A 16,470-nucleotide genomic window follows, 5' to 3' on the forward strand; every position below is an offset into this window, starting at 1 on the left:
ATTTTGGCGCACCCATTCATGCTATCGCTAGGCGCTATACATGGCTATGCCTTCGGCGTCTACGAAACTAACCAAAAACAGCTGATGCTTTCAGAAACCATCTTGCAATGGCGGAAGCAGACGTCGAGGAGATTGAAGCGCTAGTGAGTAAATTTTTAAGCATGCTTTTGGCCACTGATTTTGCAAATCACGGAAGTCGTGCTTGCGTGAAAAAAGTGCTATTTACTGCCTCCTTTAAGCTATCGCTGTTAGATGTTTGTTATTGCTGAGTGTTGCAAGTTTTTGCGCCGTGATTACCTTTATCGTGTGCAATGCTTAACCAAGTTTCACATTGCTTAATTTTCATTCGTTGTGATCACCGCGAAGCGCTCGCTACAGAATGCGAACAAGAAATGGGCAGTCGCCAAAAGATGAATTTCTTTTTTCTTGCTTTCTAGTGGTAAAATTGAGCAAATTTGCGTGGATCGCAATAAATCAATTTCGCTCTCAGAGCATGAAAAATGACGAATGAAGAAGAGGAACTAGGAGATCGTCATGTTTTTTTTTTTTTCGCCAGCTTACGCCGCTCCGCCTCGTCACGTTGATGCTTGTTTGCGCAGAATGCAAGAACGTGGCCATCGTTGCACGTTTTGGACACTGTAAATTACCCGCCGCAGTTGATTTCTCTTTTTATTTCAGAAATCAGAATTCGAATGGATTTTGCAAGAAGAAGTAAACATTGTGTTGCAGCAGCTGCAAGACATCATGCTGGTATATCTACAGCATGTCTGTTTTTATCACATTTATTTCATTCTGCATATTGCTGCTGAAACGCCGCCCTTGATATATTACGTTACACGCTGGCACGTTTTCAGCAAAAGCATGTTGCTCCGAATGAGATAAGTGAACGGTGCTATTATTCTTTTTCTGTCGACACTAAATTAACCGCCGCTATAGCTGTTGAGGCCTTCTGGAAACCAGATTATCAGCGATTGACAAACGAGGTGCCTTTTTGTTTATGTACATACGTATGCCAAACACATATACCTTATGTTGTATATAATCTCTGCAGCATACACTATATATATGGCTGTATTTTCTTCTTTTTGGCTGTTTCTGTAATTGCTAAAGGACGTGTGTCGTGCAAGTCTTTGAAATCTTAACTGGAGCTAACGTAGCTGCAGTAGAGCATTTTGTGAAAATATACATATATGCATGTCTGATATTCATTTTCTGGTGCTCGTTCTGTCACAGTTCCACTGACTGCAGGTTTGCTGATTGAAAACTTTAGCCTAAGTTATGACTACACTGTTTTGCTGTAACGAATAAATACAAACAAAAGATAAAACATTCCGGCAGAGCCCATCTCGCGATGAATGTCAACATTAATGCGACGTAAATTAAAGCAATGCAGTATGACACACTGTATTGCCTGCGCAGACACACGAAGTGGCAGTCTCGTTGCTAACCATGACACCAAGCGATACCTCAACACAGTATATCTTGTTGTAATCGTTGCACCCCAGTTGAAACTCCGTGGAGTCCCTATAGTATCCTTGCTGCAATTTTATTACAGTGGCCCTCCATCATGGAGCCACACTCAACGCGGATCCGCGTCTGTAATTGCAGATGGGGCGTTGTCACTTTAATATATTTAATGCCTTGCATTACACTGGCACATACATTCTGGAGAAATGGCTGAAAATGGGCACATGCCAATATCGCATACGTACTACCAAGGTTTTCTGTTAGGGCACACACCCAGAGACCAAGTTGGCATGGAAGAGAGCTAGGTACAAACTGGAATTGTAGCTAAAGTTTTCAAAGAATGCGAATTCCATTAAAGTCTTGGAAAGGTCTGTAATGGTATGTCAGAATGTGGGCATATGTCGCCATATATTAGATAAGTGCGCTGTCTTGCACATAATCGAACGACTTCAAAAAAGGGAAGGAACACATGTGCAGTGTGTGTGTGTGTGTGTGTGTGTTCCGTCCCATTTCGAAGTTGTTCTTGGTTTCGAGCAAAACATCGCACTCCTCCAACACAACGTACAGCCAAGTGGCCCCGATTTCAGCCTTGTGCTACATTACATTATGTTAGGCTATATCTCGTAAAATTTTCAGGAATGCTCCAAGCGTTTCCCGCACTCATTCTCCGACCAAGAAAACCTAGTCAAGACTGACAAGCTGATCCTGAACAGCACAAGGTATGAGTGCTTATCAGAGCTAGACATGTGCGCAATGATATGTATCATTTCAAAAATCATCCTATTGAGTGCTGATATATTGCCATTTTGACCATTATTCACAGTATTCAGCATGTGGTAATCTGCATAAGTTAAAGCTGAGCTATGTGGGAAGCCCTTTGTTTAGTTTTCCATAGGTTGAGTGACCTGTTAATGAAGATGTGGTAGGACAAGGACATTTCCGAGGTCCTTTGATGTTTGTTTTATAGGGAGTTTTTGTAATTACAAGGTGCCCTTGTAACATTGTGCTTTATATCTCTCTTGATTTTGTATTAACAAATGTTTTCCCTAGTTCTTCCTGCTTTTTTTTTTAGTGAACAGAATGCACAGATAAAGATTTGTACTAAGCTGAAGAGATTTTATACGAAATATTGTTTTGAAAATTCACTGTGTGCTGTTTTATGACCACGGACAAACTAAACACACAAATAAAAAATTACAAAGTAGAACACATTTTAGAAGTAATATAACATGTGAGTGAGAGTTTGTCCAGCTACTATCCTATTGCTGAAAACAATGCAGACTTCAAACTCGGTGTGTAAACTAAAGTCATAACAACATGTGTTGTGGTGAAGGCAAAAATGAAATAATGTGCTCTAGTTAACTCAAACTTATACATGTTTCATTCGCCCATGATAGTACATATGCATACATGCATGGTACTGCCAATGTTATCCGACACAGTAGATCACAGATGTGCTTGTCTCCATGACATGTTAACCATAACTCTGCAATCTTCACTTACCAAACCATAACAGGATTCTGAACCTAGCAATCTAACCTAACTTAGTAATATATTTAATATTATAACAAGAACTCAGTAATTTCTACTAACTTACTGTCTGCCTAGTAGTCTAGCCAAACTGACTTAACCTAATCATAACTCAGCATTCTAGCCCAGCCATGGTAACCATGTTTCAGGAATCAGTAACCTTACCACATTAGCCATAACTCGGTAATATGCACTGACATAATGTAACCTATATCTTATAGCCCACCTTCAGAGTTACAGGAACATCTTGCACAACATAAATACATAGTTTTCCTGTAGACAACATCTCTCACATGCAATGTGTGATTTCACTTACACTGAATGAGCTCACAGTAGTTAATTGCAGTGTCTGTTAACTGCAAAGCATTGCTATTTTATTTTATGCTGACGTTGCCTTTCTTTTTCCTTGTGCTTTGGTAAAGCTCCACAGCTGCCCCTGAGCAAATTAAAGTTCTGGCAACAATGTCAGGGGATAGCATCAGCCACGCAGTAAGTGGAAATTTTCACGTTGATTACTTTCAGATTTTTCTTGCCTTCATGTGTTGATGATGCACAAAAATTATGGTGCATGAATACATTCATAGTTGAAATTAACAAAGGTCTGCACTAAAGACCTGTTCAAATGGGACATACTGAGGCTTTATAGAATCATGTGCACCAGATTTAATATTTCAAGTCCACTCTTCTGTTGTTTGTCGTAAAAATGAAGCCCTCGTACAGGAAAGACAGCAGAAAAGTTTGCATTTGTCCTGAAACGAGCAAACCCATTCGGTCTTATCTCCTTGTGTTAACGTTACCACAGTCCAAACGGCCACAGTCCCCAACTGTGATGTTACACTGATGCATTTTCTTTGTTTATCTCAAGTGTAGATATTAGAGAACTTTAGCATGTCCATGAACTATTCTCGTTTACAAAATACCAGAATATTGAATGGTGGTAGCACTGTTGGCCACATTTTGTTCAAGTAGAATATGTGTTAGGAATTGATTTGTGTTGCGTGGATGCCCTCATCATAACAACAAAATATAAAAAAGCCACTCTAGGTCAATGTATGTTACTGCTGATACCTTGACATCAGCATCTATGTAGGACATGGTCATTGCAATCTTACTTTTTCGTGCTTTCATTCAACTCGGCATCACAAGATGACATCACCAGCACTCTGCATCTGTGGTATTCCAGTAAACGATAATAATTCATGCACAGGCAAAAGCTCTTTATTATTGTGTTGTAGCCTTTAGTACATACGAAAGATGTGTGTAGAGTGGACACATTCAGTCTTTATTACCAAAAGTAGGAAATGTAGGGTAATGCAGTTCAATGGATAGTTCAATGTAGTAGTTCAATTGTTCACTTGCATACCATCTCTCACATATACATACACAGCGGGCCATTAAACTGAGATAACATACAGCTTCATCATTTCTATGTACAGAAATGGAACGCTGTGCTGCCGAACAAATGAATTCATATTTGAAAGCACATACAAGGTTTCAAAGGTCGTTCGAGGGCTCAAGGAAAGCAACATGAATCCGTAGTACTGCACCTTGAATATAGGCAACGCTGAGAGATCAGATTTATAGGATAAGACTACAGTGCTTCTAGATAGCTTTGATGAAGGCTGTTCAGCTGAATGTACTTACAGTTCTTGAGTGTTATGCAAATTAGCACCGAATTTCACGAGAGAGATTTGTGAATGATAGCCTTCTAAACTTCTTGATGACAGTGAGACTATGATAAAACAAAGAAAAGAAAGGACAGCTGTAGTATTGCAATGCACATCTTGATTATATTTCAGGACATTGCACTGCGCATTCCCAAGCATCCCGGCACCACCTTGAGGACAATAGTGCAGAATGACTGCCAGTGGAAGCTGCAGCAGGTATGGCGGACTGTCTTCTGTTACCCTGCTCTGCCTTGCTGCTGAAAACAGTGTTGACAAAGTAAAAAAGCACTATCAATGGAATAAGGCTTATCAGTTTCTTTGTTTGTGGTTGTCTGCTCTTTGTCAAAGGTGCAAGACGCGGGCAACAACCTAATGACTGCTTTGCAACTACTCACGCCGCCGCCACCGAAAACCAAGTTTGAATTCAAGTCTGCAGAAGAAGTAACCCAGGCAAGTGTACAGTGACAAGGCCCCTTCATTTAACTGTGGCATCGTTTGGCATCAGACTGCAGCAGTGAAGGGGTACGTCCAAGCAGGCGGAAAAGTTTTCAGACCACACGGACTCTAAAGCAAGTGAAGCTGCATTTTCTCGCGAGAGCTCGCCGCTCGAGGTGCAACTGTTGAACAAATTCACTTGCCCAAACACAGACTGCCTGCCTTGGCTATGAAGAAACCAACCATTGGTATCTGAGGCCGTATTATGTAGTGATTCCTCTCATTTCCTATTCTTTTTGCACTTTGTTGCTCATTGGCAGGATGTCAGGCCTATGTTATTGCCAGTATCGGCCACTTACTCTGAGGGGCGATACGAAAAACATGGAATTGATGGAAAAAAATCCTTACACAATGCGGCCCCTAAAAAGATTTTTTGCTTACATCTTCGTTCTTCACAAGAAACTAGCAACAGTCTGTATTCTTTTCTGTCCAGTGCAAGGCTTACGTGCAGCACCAGTTATTTGAATGCGAAAGAGCCAACAAAAGTTGCAAGCCCCACTCCTAATCAGGTCTCTGTAAGATGACACTTTAAGGGGAACCCTGCGTTCTAAAATGTTCTTTAATTTCGAGGTAGAGTTTGATAAAACTTGCAGAGCTTATGTATTTTAATGTGCAGGACCCCGTACTTAGAAATGTTTTTTTTTTATTATTAGTATTACTATTATTTCTCGGTAATATTGATGAAACTTGTTGAGTTTATGTATTTCAATGTGTTAATTAAGATATACTTTTTTTGCAGGGTAAATAACTGTTTAGAAATCCAAAAAGTTCAGTTTTTTTGCACAACTTGCTTGGAGGTGAGCTATTTACTGAGTTATATATAGTGTAATAAAGCTTGACATACAAAATTAATATGGAACCAACAAAGTGCGCAAAACAACAAGGACAGTGCTCTAAGCCAATTTTATATCAAGTGAAAGCCTGCCAAGCTTTTTAAATTATGAAGACATAATAACACCCATGACAAATTACTACTTTTTGAAAATTTCTGTAACAATATTTGTTCATGTCTTAGGCCTGCTGCACTCTTTGTCTATTTTTTCGACAAAAATAATTGTTGCATTAGAATAAGTAGAACCAGAGGTGTCATCACTTTAAGACTGGCACCATCAGAAATGCTGTTTAATAAAAAAAAAAACATTTCTTGTGTTGTCCATGATGTGCACCATCGTGGCGATTCGGACCTGTTGGTATGCCATAGTAAAGGTTCTGAATAGCACAACAGCACGAGAAGATTACGGGAAAGACAGAATAGTGAAAGAGCACAGGAATTTTACGGGAAAGACAGAATAGCGAAAGAACGTGAGAAGATTACAGGAAAAACAGGACGCTCAGTCTTTCCCGTATTCCTTTCGTGCTCTTGCGCTCCAGTACCTTTACTTTATTCATGGTGATTATGGCGAAGGCTTAATCAAAGGCTAATTCAATCCAAGGATGTCGCAGGACTGCAATCAAGCAAAAATAGATGCTCTACACCAAGCTGGAGCGAAGGAATGCGAAAAGATATTTGGGCCACTTTTTTGGCTAGCCAGGTCTAAAACATTTTATCGTTTAGAATAGATCAGAGTGTATCTGAACAAATGCGTGTTTTTGGCTTTTGACAAACCTGGATCGAGTATATTTTAAAGGTGCTGGCAGAGTTTTTGATGAACCAAGCACATAGAACAGCCACTGCCATCATTTTTCAGGAGCCATTTGTCCTCATTAAACATTGCCAGTCCTCTCTCAGGACGCATGACAATATATATATATATAGATGATCAACCTCATGCTTGAAAAACTCTTTAGAGTTAAGCACTTTTATGCGTGTGAATGTAAAGCCCGCATTGATGACATGAATGTACTTCTTGTCAATAAGCAAGAGGCCACAAAAGTGATGAAGCATACAGAATTGCTAAAACGAGTGCTTCCTGTATTAGCCAGGCCTCTGCAGCCTTTGCTCACAATATCTCAATTTGCATTGAAGTCATCACTTATGACTCCACCTGCCCTTTCTTTCTCTGTTTCCGCTGAAAGATTCTTTAAATATTGCTTTTTGCAACATCAATTTATGTATATTGTCGTGTACGTTGCAAAGAACTGGCGGCGTTTTCTAGGAGCAGCTGGCTCAGTGCTTGCGGAGAAAAGTTGGTTGGCTCCAAGTCTTGAGCAGGAGCATGTCCACTTCTTCCTCTTCTGTCTCAGCTGCCCTTTTACGCGAGCCACCCAATATGCCAGGCAGCAAGATGTTTCCATAATAGAAATTGCTTGCGAGTGAGTGTTTGTGCTATCGTTTTTACATGTCCATGTGCTACAATTCACTCTTTTTTTCATTACTTTGATCACATCCAATGCCCTCAAGACTGTCGTTGTAAGCTGCTCACCTTCTTGGAACTTTCTTGTGCAGCTCATGACCACCGTAATGGGTTGCCTGCAGAGGGGTCGGGCGAGCCTCATCATTCCAAAGAAACGCACCATCGACGAGATTCTTGGAAGCCGGAACATGGTGCGTGCTCAGCAGCATTTTTTTTTACTTTGTGCTCTCCGTCAGAGGACCTTCCAGACATATGCTTTGGTCTGATGTCAGTTTAGCTGTCTGCAACATCGAAAAGGCGGAGTTGGTTAAGCGTAATGCATGACAGCTGCTTCTGGTAGAGGTGCATCCGCTTGACTCTGCGTCTATTGTAGAATTATCTCGTGCTCTCATAATTTGATCCACACCACGAGCTCCTGAACTGCATGGTTTATATTCGTGAATGGCACAAAATACAGGACAGACACAGAGATAAAGACAAAGGACACCTTTAATTCCATTCTGCCATTCACAGACATGCATCGGCACCAACGTGCCCTCTATCTAGTTTTCTATCTTATTGTACAATTGCATGGTTTAAGCTGATTTGTAATGGCAAGGGAACGTCAAAAAGTAATTGTAAAACGACATTGGAACCATTGTTGTCATTCAGTTCCTTAAAGAATACTGCTATACTCTGGCAGCTCTAGTAGTAGACGTGATGTAGCAAAGCTTGTCATAAAATTCGCCTGTTGGCATTTTGAAGTTTTGCCGCAAGTGGCCGGAGGAGCTTAATTAGACAGCTCGATTCTGCTATGTTTGTGCAGAAATCCTTGCAGCCACCACTGCCTCAAGATCTAGGTGCCAGCTTCTATGTGCAGTCCCACAAGCTCATCTTTGCTGTGTATTACGTCCATAAGGACTCGCACGGCCAGCCGAAGTTTGATGTCTTTCAGGTAAGACGGGCACTTGCAGACGGGTAAGACTTGCACCTGTGCTGTTAAAACCACAGGCTGTTGGCACAAAAGGCACACAAAAGAGCTACGAGCCCTTTTTATAGTTCTGTGCAAATGACGAAGATGCAAGGACAGCGCTGTCCTGTATACAGGACGATGAATACAGGGCAGCACTGTCCTTTATTTTTCCTTCCTTATGTATTCGTCATTTGCACTGCCCCATCAAGAGGTTCATCCAGTATCAACTTGCCCAAATGTCAATTCTTCTGCAGTACCTTTCTATGAGCCCTAGTGGCGTAATTCTTATTTTGTGTATGCAGTTAGTGTCTTTCTGCAACCATTTAAAAATCTCCTAACCATACTTAAGCATTGGTGCACTGATGAAAGCCTGACAATTTTATCGGCAGAATATTATATCTATGAATGTCAAGTAAACAGATGAAATGTAAAAGAAAATACTGACTGTTATACATATTTAAGGTTGCACAAACCATACCACCAGCTTCTTGTGCCAAGAAGAATGAGACTTATCAAGTATGAAGGTTGGAAAACACTTGGAAGCTATCCTAATTAAAAGAGATGCTAACAGATAATATTAAGTCAAGCTTGATTGAAAAGTTAGGCTTGTTTAATAACCAATTTGTCATTCATAGCGAGAGTAGAGCTTCTGTGAGCAAAAAAAAAGGAGGAAAATTGAAAATTGGCGTAGTGCCACCTATTTTGGACTGTGGCACCTCTCATGTGACATCAGCATTGGCTGATTATCTACAGTGAGCAGGAGAGAGGGCAATCATGTGGGGATTACATAAAATCGCCCAGAAATCAATGCTAGACCTCCAGACAAATAATCCTTCCATCTAACTTGGCTTATTATTTTGCTTTAGTGTCGCTTCAACAATAAACTTTGAAATTCTGAATTTCGTTGGCCGAGGCAAGGAGAGAGACGCTCTGCTTTGGGGAGAGCAGTTTGCCTCCTCACACCATTGGTTCACAACATTTGAGTTGTTTCGGTCTCCACTACTACTAAACCCGTTTGAAAAGTTCTCATGGTGGTACGCTCTCTGGACAACACTTTACAACTGCCAGTGCTTCGGTAAAATTTATAACGGGACTGGTCCTTTAATGGGGACACTGTGGGCACACATCTAGCCAATATAAGCTGACAGATTAGTGCTCCGAAATATCCTAAATCACTTTCACTCCGAAGAGCTTGTCAAAGTATTATTGAATCGAGCTTAATTACTAAATAATTGCTAATTACATGATGAAAGTTTGTCTCTCTCTCTCTCCCCAGTTTCTGACCTTACACAACTTGCAACACCTGTACATTTCAGGCAGAGACGTCTGTGCCCTGGCTGAGTGAAGTCCTTGTACTGTTCACCATAGCCCTGCAGCTCTGCCAGCAGCTTAAGGACAAGGTGAGCCGTCATGCTGCCTATGCACACGAGCTTCATGGTCCTAAAATGTGCACGATCATCAAGTATTTCATTTTGTCATAAAAGTGAGCAGAGGGACAAGTTCAAATACTAATCAGTTTTCTTTCTTTCTTTTTTGTGTGTGTATGTTTTGTTTCACTGCAAGGAATCTGTGACATGAGTGCATTTATTTTTGTAAGCTTTTCGAAAGGGAACATGTAAGTGCACCACAGAGAGATGCATCTCAGGTTGGCACGCCATGGCCGAATAGTAAAATCTGGAGGAAAGAACAGAGACAGTATAACGTAACAATTGTATTCTAACACTATATATTCCCCTTTGTGTTTTGTCAATTGTTCGAGTGGTGCTCACTTGACTGGAGTCACCTGTGATGCAGGGGTCGGAGTGTTGGGTTCAGAATGGTAAGGACGGCTACATGTTAGATAGCATCCTGAAACCCTGCTTGGTTGACGAAAGCCAGGATGGTGTCCTTGACCATCTTGACCTCACGCTGCGGTCACTTGGGGTATATTTAGACTACCGGAGATTTAGAGTAGAAATGTGGTAACACCAATAAATGCCCATCAACAGTGAAGAATTTTGCTCGTTAAGTTGCATATTTGGCGCTGTTTTGCTGTATTAGCCATAATTGATGATGTTGTAGGGTTGTGGGAAATTCACAGAAAATAGCACAGAGCAATCGGAACACAAAAATAGTACAGTTAAACCTTGATTATAACGAGCTTCAATATAACGAAATTCTCAATGTAACGAAGTATTTAACTTTTCATAACCACATGTCCATAGAACACCATGTAATTAGAACCTCAATATAACGAAGTGTGTTTCTATGCGATTTCAATATAATGAAATTTTGCTTCCGCAGCAAAGGAATGCCAAGACAATAAATGGTAACTTCCTGGGATGCAGATAGTCAAATGATTGAATTACACGTGGCTGCTTGCAAACGCACCTCTCAAATCGCGCGTGGTGCTGCAACAGCAACTGATGTAAACTCCAAGTGCGATAAGGACCTAACGTGCCCACGCACTTTGTGCCTTAGGTGCGAGTTAAAGTGTGTGAGGGTGAGAAAGAAAGATGGCTGCACGCGCAAGTGCCACCTCCCCACGCGAGCAAACGGAGAGAGGTGGAGGGGAGCGAGCTCGCAGTAACGCGATCAAGCGTGCGCAAAGAACAGGATGGGGGTGGTTGAAGGGGTAAGTTGGCGCGGATCTCGGCCGTGGCTGCACATAGCTGTAAGCACGGCTGAGTGCACACGCAGCCACGCACCCTGCGTTAGAGGTAATCTGCTGCGTGTGCAAATAGTGGGCGTGCCGACACGGCATGGAATCATGTAAGCTGTCTTCCTGTGCGTTTAGTATTGAAGGTCGCGTAATCTCGAGTTGCGGTGACCCATTGGAACGAGAGTCAGATTAAGCATTCGCTCCCCGCTGCCAGCGCTTTTGATGATAGCGTTGTCCCAGTGCGAGTGACGCTAGCAGTCGTGGGAGCAGAATGCACGCGAAAGCGTGGCTTGCTTCGCTTAATTCGTGCCACCTGTCCTGTGTGAAGATATCGTCAACGTGGCACGAAACCGCATTATTCATCGCAGACTCCCAGGTTCATGAAAATGAATTTTTTTCTCATTCAAGTTTGCTTTTTTTCGATTGTCCAATGATTCAGAAAATTCTGCGGCCTTTTTCCGTGTAAGAAAAATCGATCAGCGACTGTACTTATTGCATAAAAGGTCGAATTTGAATACAAAGAAATTTCAATATAATGAAGCAAATTGACAATTTTACCTCCTTCATTATATCGAGGTTTAACTGTAATTTTTAGTGAACAAGAGCACATGGACAGACCAGAATACGCCGTCTTTCCATTTCATTGTCCAGGAAGAGTTCGTACTCTTTCTTTCATTGACTGTCGAGCTTCTGTGCTCTTTCCACTCTGTGAAGAATCTTTCAGAAGGCCACTTTGTATGTTTTCTACGGAATCGCACAGTCCCAACAAATTTGGGCTGCGCATTTAAGTGTGCCTGTGCAATTTCTGTAGCACATCAGCTGAGTATGGCACTCAGCCCTCACTTGCATGAGACTCAGTAATTACTTCATGAGCTTTGTTTGTTTCTTTTTTTTTTTTGGAAGCTCGACATGCAAGATTGTGACGGAAAAGATGCGACAATGTGAAAGTGCAACTATTTTTAGAGGTTAAACGTGATTAAGTTAACAGCACGGAGGTAGAACTTGGACAGAAGAAAGAAGAACCAATACATAGCGCTGACTTTTTTTTTTTTTTTTTCCCCAGTCCTAACTTCGTGCTGCCAGTTTAATCATGTTCAACCAACTAGGCCCAATCTGCACCTTGCACAGTTTCAGTTGTAGTTAGAGGTGCTTGCCCAAGATTCCGGCCTCTCCGCATTATAACTGCAAGTTCTCAGCAGTTGGAGTTGACATGAACGTGAGCATGTACCGCAGAATGCACACCCGTTTCGCATCTTTCTCGCAGGTCGCCGTGTTCTACCAGTACAGGGAGTTCCACATCCCGTAAGAGGAAACAAAAGTTCACAAGCTGTGTTGTGAAAGGACAGAGGAGAGGTGTATTCAAAGGGATACTTAAGGAAGAACAACAACTGAGTCGGCGCACTACCAAAGTTCTACACCTGTGAAGCTTCAGCTCCTATGGGATGGTCCAGTTGGCATCACTACTATCGGCTGTGGCAGCTAAAATTACTCAACTCGCCCAAAAGAAACGCACTTACGTTTTTTTTTTTTCTTGCTTTCCCAGTGCTCAAAAAAGGTCACGGGTATCAATGCGCAGGGCACCTGTTTAGTGAAAGGAAAATTTTACTATGTTTATATGCTATTCTGGCGAGAAGGTAACAACGCAGGTCACGACCAGGTCAGCTCTGGTCAGCTTTGGTCAGCTCTGACCAAGTCAGCACAGGTCAGCTCTGATCAGGTCAGCTCAGGTCAGCTCAAGTCTGCTCTGGCAAGCTCTGGTCATGAAAAACTCTTGCTACACTATGGGCACCTACTTTCGTGTGTGTGTCCCTCTATGTTTTATTTATATAATGAGTTTTGTTCTAGGCTGACTATGGTTTACTTGCATAGGTCTCATCAGTATTTGCGAAGTTAAACACTTCTTCTCCAAGCTGTTGGAATTAATAAGTTTGCTATTGCCACGAATGAACTTACGATATACTTTTGCCTAATTAATGGGCCGGCCGAAGGTATAGGGATAAGCAAGCAAAAACAAGTATTTAAATGCAAATGGTAAATAGGCACTATTGTGTCTATCAAGCTTGCTATCTGTGGAAGCCACTGTGGAAACTTTTTCTTTTTTTCATTTTCTGAAGCTTTCTATATAATGTGCAGAACGTAGAACAAATACCAGCATCATTTTTTGCTTTTAGTCACTCTTGATATAGTTTATACCTGTCAATGGCGCGATACAAATTTTTGTCCTTAAGATGCGCTTCGCATTTGCTCGTCGTTTTAAGTGCAGAGAGTTGTCTCGCTTCATACTGTAGCAGGAAATGTGAAAGAAAAAGGGCAGCTGTCTTGCATTTCTCGACTAGAAATCTTTGTGCAGGCGACAAATCAACATTATTTCTAGTCGTCTAGGCACCCTGCAACAGTGTTATCAATTAGAGCTACCATCAGAGCTAACCGACGGATAGCTTAGCGATATTACTCTTACGGACTTATGAAGCATGAACAGAAGAATTTGAACTTAAACAGCAAAGTATAAGATGGCAGCGAACTATTGCAGTCAACAAAAAAAAATGAAAGTAGCTTTAACTTTCAGTAAGCCGTACTGGTACACTTTCAGCAATTAATGTCAGCCAACCCTATTCAGTGGCCTTGTTTCATTTGTCTGCGATGGGTAATGTACTGTATTGCGATGTCGGGGAAGTGTTCATTCAGCTTGTGCTTTTTTCGCCTTCATCTGTGCTAGAAAATAGAAGCCGTTTCCTCGATCCCATATTAGTGTTGCCAGACGTAGCCAGCTAAAGGCTAATAAAATTACATTGTCATAGTGGTTAATCATAGCTTGAATATACAGAGTCGCAGAGTGCCTGTCGACTAGATAGTTTACAAAGCAATAATTTCACTCTGCCAGCATACATGCATGATATGAAGGGCATAATGTGCATGCCACACTTGGGTAGAGATCAAGCATTGTGTGATAGCTGCCATTTATAGGACATGTTATCTTTTGGTGTTTCTTGCTTACTTTTTTTTTCTGCACGTTTGTATTATAGTTTGTGCATATATTATGCAAAACTCTTTATGTACAGTGTTTTTGGCATATACATTAGGTTTTACTTTTAACATGGGGAACTCAGAAAAAAAAGGAAAGCTACTGTATTGTGAATTTTAAATGAGATGCTGACAATATACTCGTTCCTTTCTTCTTTTCTTTTTTTTGTCTTAAGAAATATTTTTCTCTGCAGCGATTGTGCTCTATGAATGCGTGTTATCGAATGCTGTTAATCATGCAACATGCTCATTTAGCGCGCTGCTAATTGTGCGCTTGTCAAGAATGGCCACCACTGTGCACGCATGCATGCACTTCAGTAGCAAAGTCTTTTTTTTTTTTGCACTGCGCTTTGTTGTAGCCAACATACCTGCATTAAGCTCCATTGTCAAATAGATAATACTTCTTTTGGCATTGCAACAATGCGCATTACAGGCCACTTTAAGTCTTCCCAGTAAAATAGTACTTTGCTAAGTAGCCACTAGTACTAGCACTTAGCTAAAATGGTACACCACGACACTTTGCGGTACCTTGTGGTACTTCCTACACTGTTCAGTCAATGCGTAACACCCACCAGGGAGACACGTTAATGCTTGGGCCAAGCCAGGAACACCTTGAGCTACGTTTGTTGGCAGTGGTTTCCATGTGAATCGTTGCAGGGAAGTCATGCTCTCCCATCTAACGCCTGCGTGATGGTGCATGTGAAAGGGCGATAGTGGCAGAAATATGCCCCAAAGGCACATGAAAGCACTAAACCAATCAGCTAAAACAAATTGCTGTTTGAAGACTGTGTTTTCTGGTAACCACTGTTACTACTGGACAAACTAGGGAAGAGTACAGCAGAAACACAGGTGGGAAAATGCAGTTTCTGTGCAACATGCGATTGTTAACAAACCTACATTAGACTTGCACTCTTCTTTTACTTCCCAGCCGAGTATGCAACTGTCTCTACTATGTGTTATATCTGTAATTGTGATTTTGCAGATAGAAATAATCTTGCGCTTATGCAAATAGAACCACCTTTTCCTTCAGGTTCGATCACATTGCCTTTAATCAATGCCATGCATGCATACTACATGGATCCACTAACTCGAGGCTATTCTCTCCTTTCCGTTGAGTAACATGGACTGTTGCAACTAGTTCCATAGGTGATGTAGTTGAGAGGTTGTATGCTGGACAAAGCTCATTCAAATTTTTAAGCAGTGTTTCGTTGTTCATGAAAACATGAGGCTCACATTACTATCTAGTTAGTGTTAGTATCACAGCTTGTACTGAGGTGCAGCTTGTTATGTGCAGTTGCAGTCTACTGTAGGTTACGTCGCTGGGGAAAAAGGGTCCAGTATAATGAACTGTTTTGGCGGATCTGCTGGTCCTTGCACATTCAACATTTGGAAAGGTGGCCATTTCATGATTTTAGTTTACTGCCATGTTTAAATGCATCAATTGCCTGTTTCAACAGGGTAAATTGACAGCACACATCGCCTGCGGCGATTCCAGACAAAAGAAATGCATTTATTCACAGTTAAAGGAACAGTTGCGCCATCTGTTCCTAGGGGAAAAAAAGAGCTGCCGCGTGTGTGAGAGGATGCGAAGCAGTTTCACACTCTGGGCAGCAGATTGCACCACCATCCCTCTTTCTGTGAAAAAAAAAAAAAATTTACTCAGCAACACTGCAAGTGCGTACACTCAATTTTTTTTTTTTTTCAAATTAAATAAATTCCATTCAAGATGAGAAAATGTGCAGCAGTTTCATTGCTCCAGGCAGCAGAGGGCAGTGCTGCCGTTTTTACTGACAAAAAAATCTGAATTTTTTATTCGGCAACACTACAGACGCGTGTTCTCCGTTCATTCCAATTGAACAAATCGTTGCAAGTGCCGCATTTAAGCATGGCATTAAAGTTCACCACAAGAATGTCGCCACATCAACGAAACATTCCATGGTGACTGATTGAAAGTCCTTTATTGTCGTATTGCAAAGCAGTCTTACATGGGGACCTAATTCAAACACAAGAGCGTCCTCTCTTTTGAGAACAATCACTTTTGTAGATGGAGAAATGTACCACGTGATCGAACACGAAAAGCACTGGTGTTACTACCTTCATCGGCTGTTTACCACTAGTGATTGGTGTGCTGCAAGTTTTCTGCGACTGTGTTGTTAAAGAGAATGTCTAAGTCTGTGTGCTGTGGTAAAGCTGCTCTGCACAGTTATTTGTGATGTCTGCAGACAGTCGAAATGTTGAGTAGCTTTTTTAGCAGTGTCTCATGTATTTTCACTTTTACAGAACATTATGTATACTTTTGAATTGTTTATACTGTTTGTTGACATTGTTTACTAAATGTGCCATTCTTTTTTGTTAATTGTATACGAATGAGTTGAAAACAATAAAATGATCCTAACACAATTA

The 16,470-nt window shown here is 41.3% G+C and overlaps 1 protein-coding gene across 2 annotated transcripts; it reads left to right on the top strand.

The window, feature by feature from the left end:
- The first annotated feature begins 8 nt into the window (after positions 1-8).
- rogdi (rogdi atypical leucine zipper) lies at positions 9-16,470 on the top strand. Of its 2 annotated transcripts, XR_012826651.1 has the most exons (11): positions 9-143; positions 679-750; positions 2,104-2,186; positions 3,420-3,486; positions 4,797-4,880; positions 5,013-5,114; positions 7,546-7,644; positions 8,259-8,387; positions 9,722-9,805; positions 12,311-12,703; positions 12,749-16,470. XR_012826651.1 is itself a non-coding variant. In XM_075684845.1 (10 exons), the coding sequence occupies exons 1-10, from the start codon at positions 108-110 to the stop codon at positions 12,350-12,352; spliced, it is 798 nt and encodes a 265-aa protein (XP_075540960.1). In that variant the 5' UTR covers positions 9-107; the 3' UTR covers positions 12,353-16,470. The 2 variants fall into 2 exon arrangements, 1 of the variants encoding a protein (XP_075540960.1); XM_075684845.1 differs by having other exon boundaries at positions 12,311-16,470.

Source organism: Dermacentor variabilis, chromosome 3 (genome assembly GCF_050947875.1).
Source record: "Dermacentor variabilis isolate Ectoservices chromosome 3, ASM5094787v1, whole genome shotgun sequence".
In the NCBI taxonomy this organism is placed as follows: domain Eukaryota; kingdom Metazoa; phylum Arthropoda; class Arachnida; order Ixodida; family Ixodidae; genus Dermacentor; species Dermacentor variabilis.

What these genes read in the sequence shown, in the direction of transcription:
- rogdi (XM_075684845.1), top strand. Translation starts at nt 108, where the DNA reads ATGGCGGAAGCAGACGTCGAGGAGATTGAAGCGCTA. An exon ending in CTGATCCTGAACAGCACAAG is followed by an intron (nt 2,187 to 3,419) that starts GTATGAGTGCTT and finishes GCTTTGGTAAAG; the next exon opens with CTCCACAGCTGCCCCTGAGC. An exon ending in CTGCAGAAGAAGTAACCCAG is followed by an intron (nt 5,115 to 7,545) that starts GCAAGTGTACAG and finishes TTTCTTGTGCAG; the next exon opens with CTCATGACCACCGTAATGGG.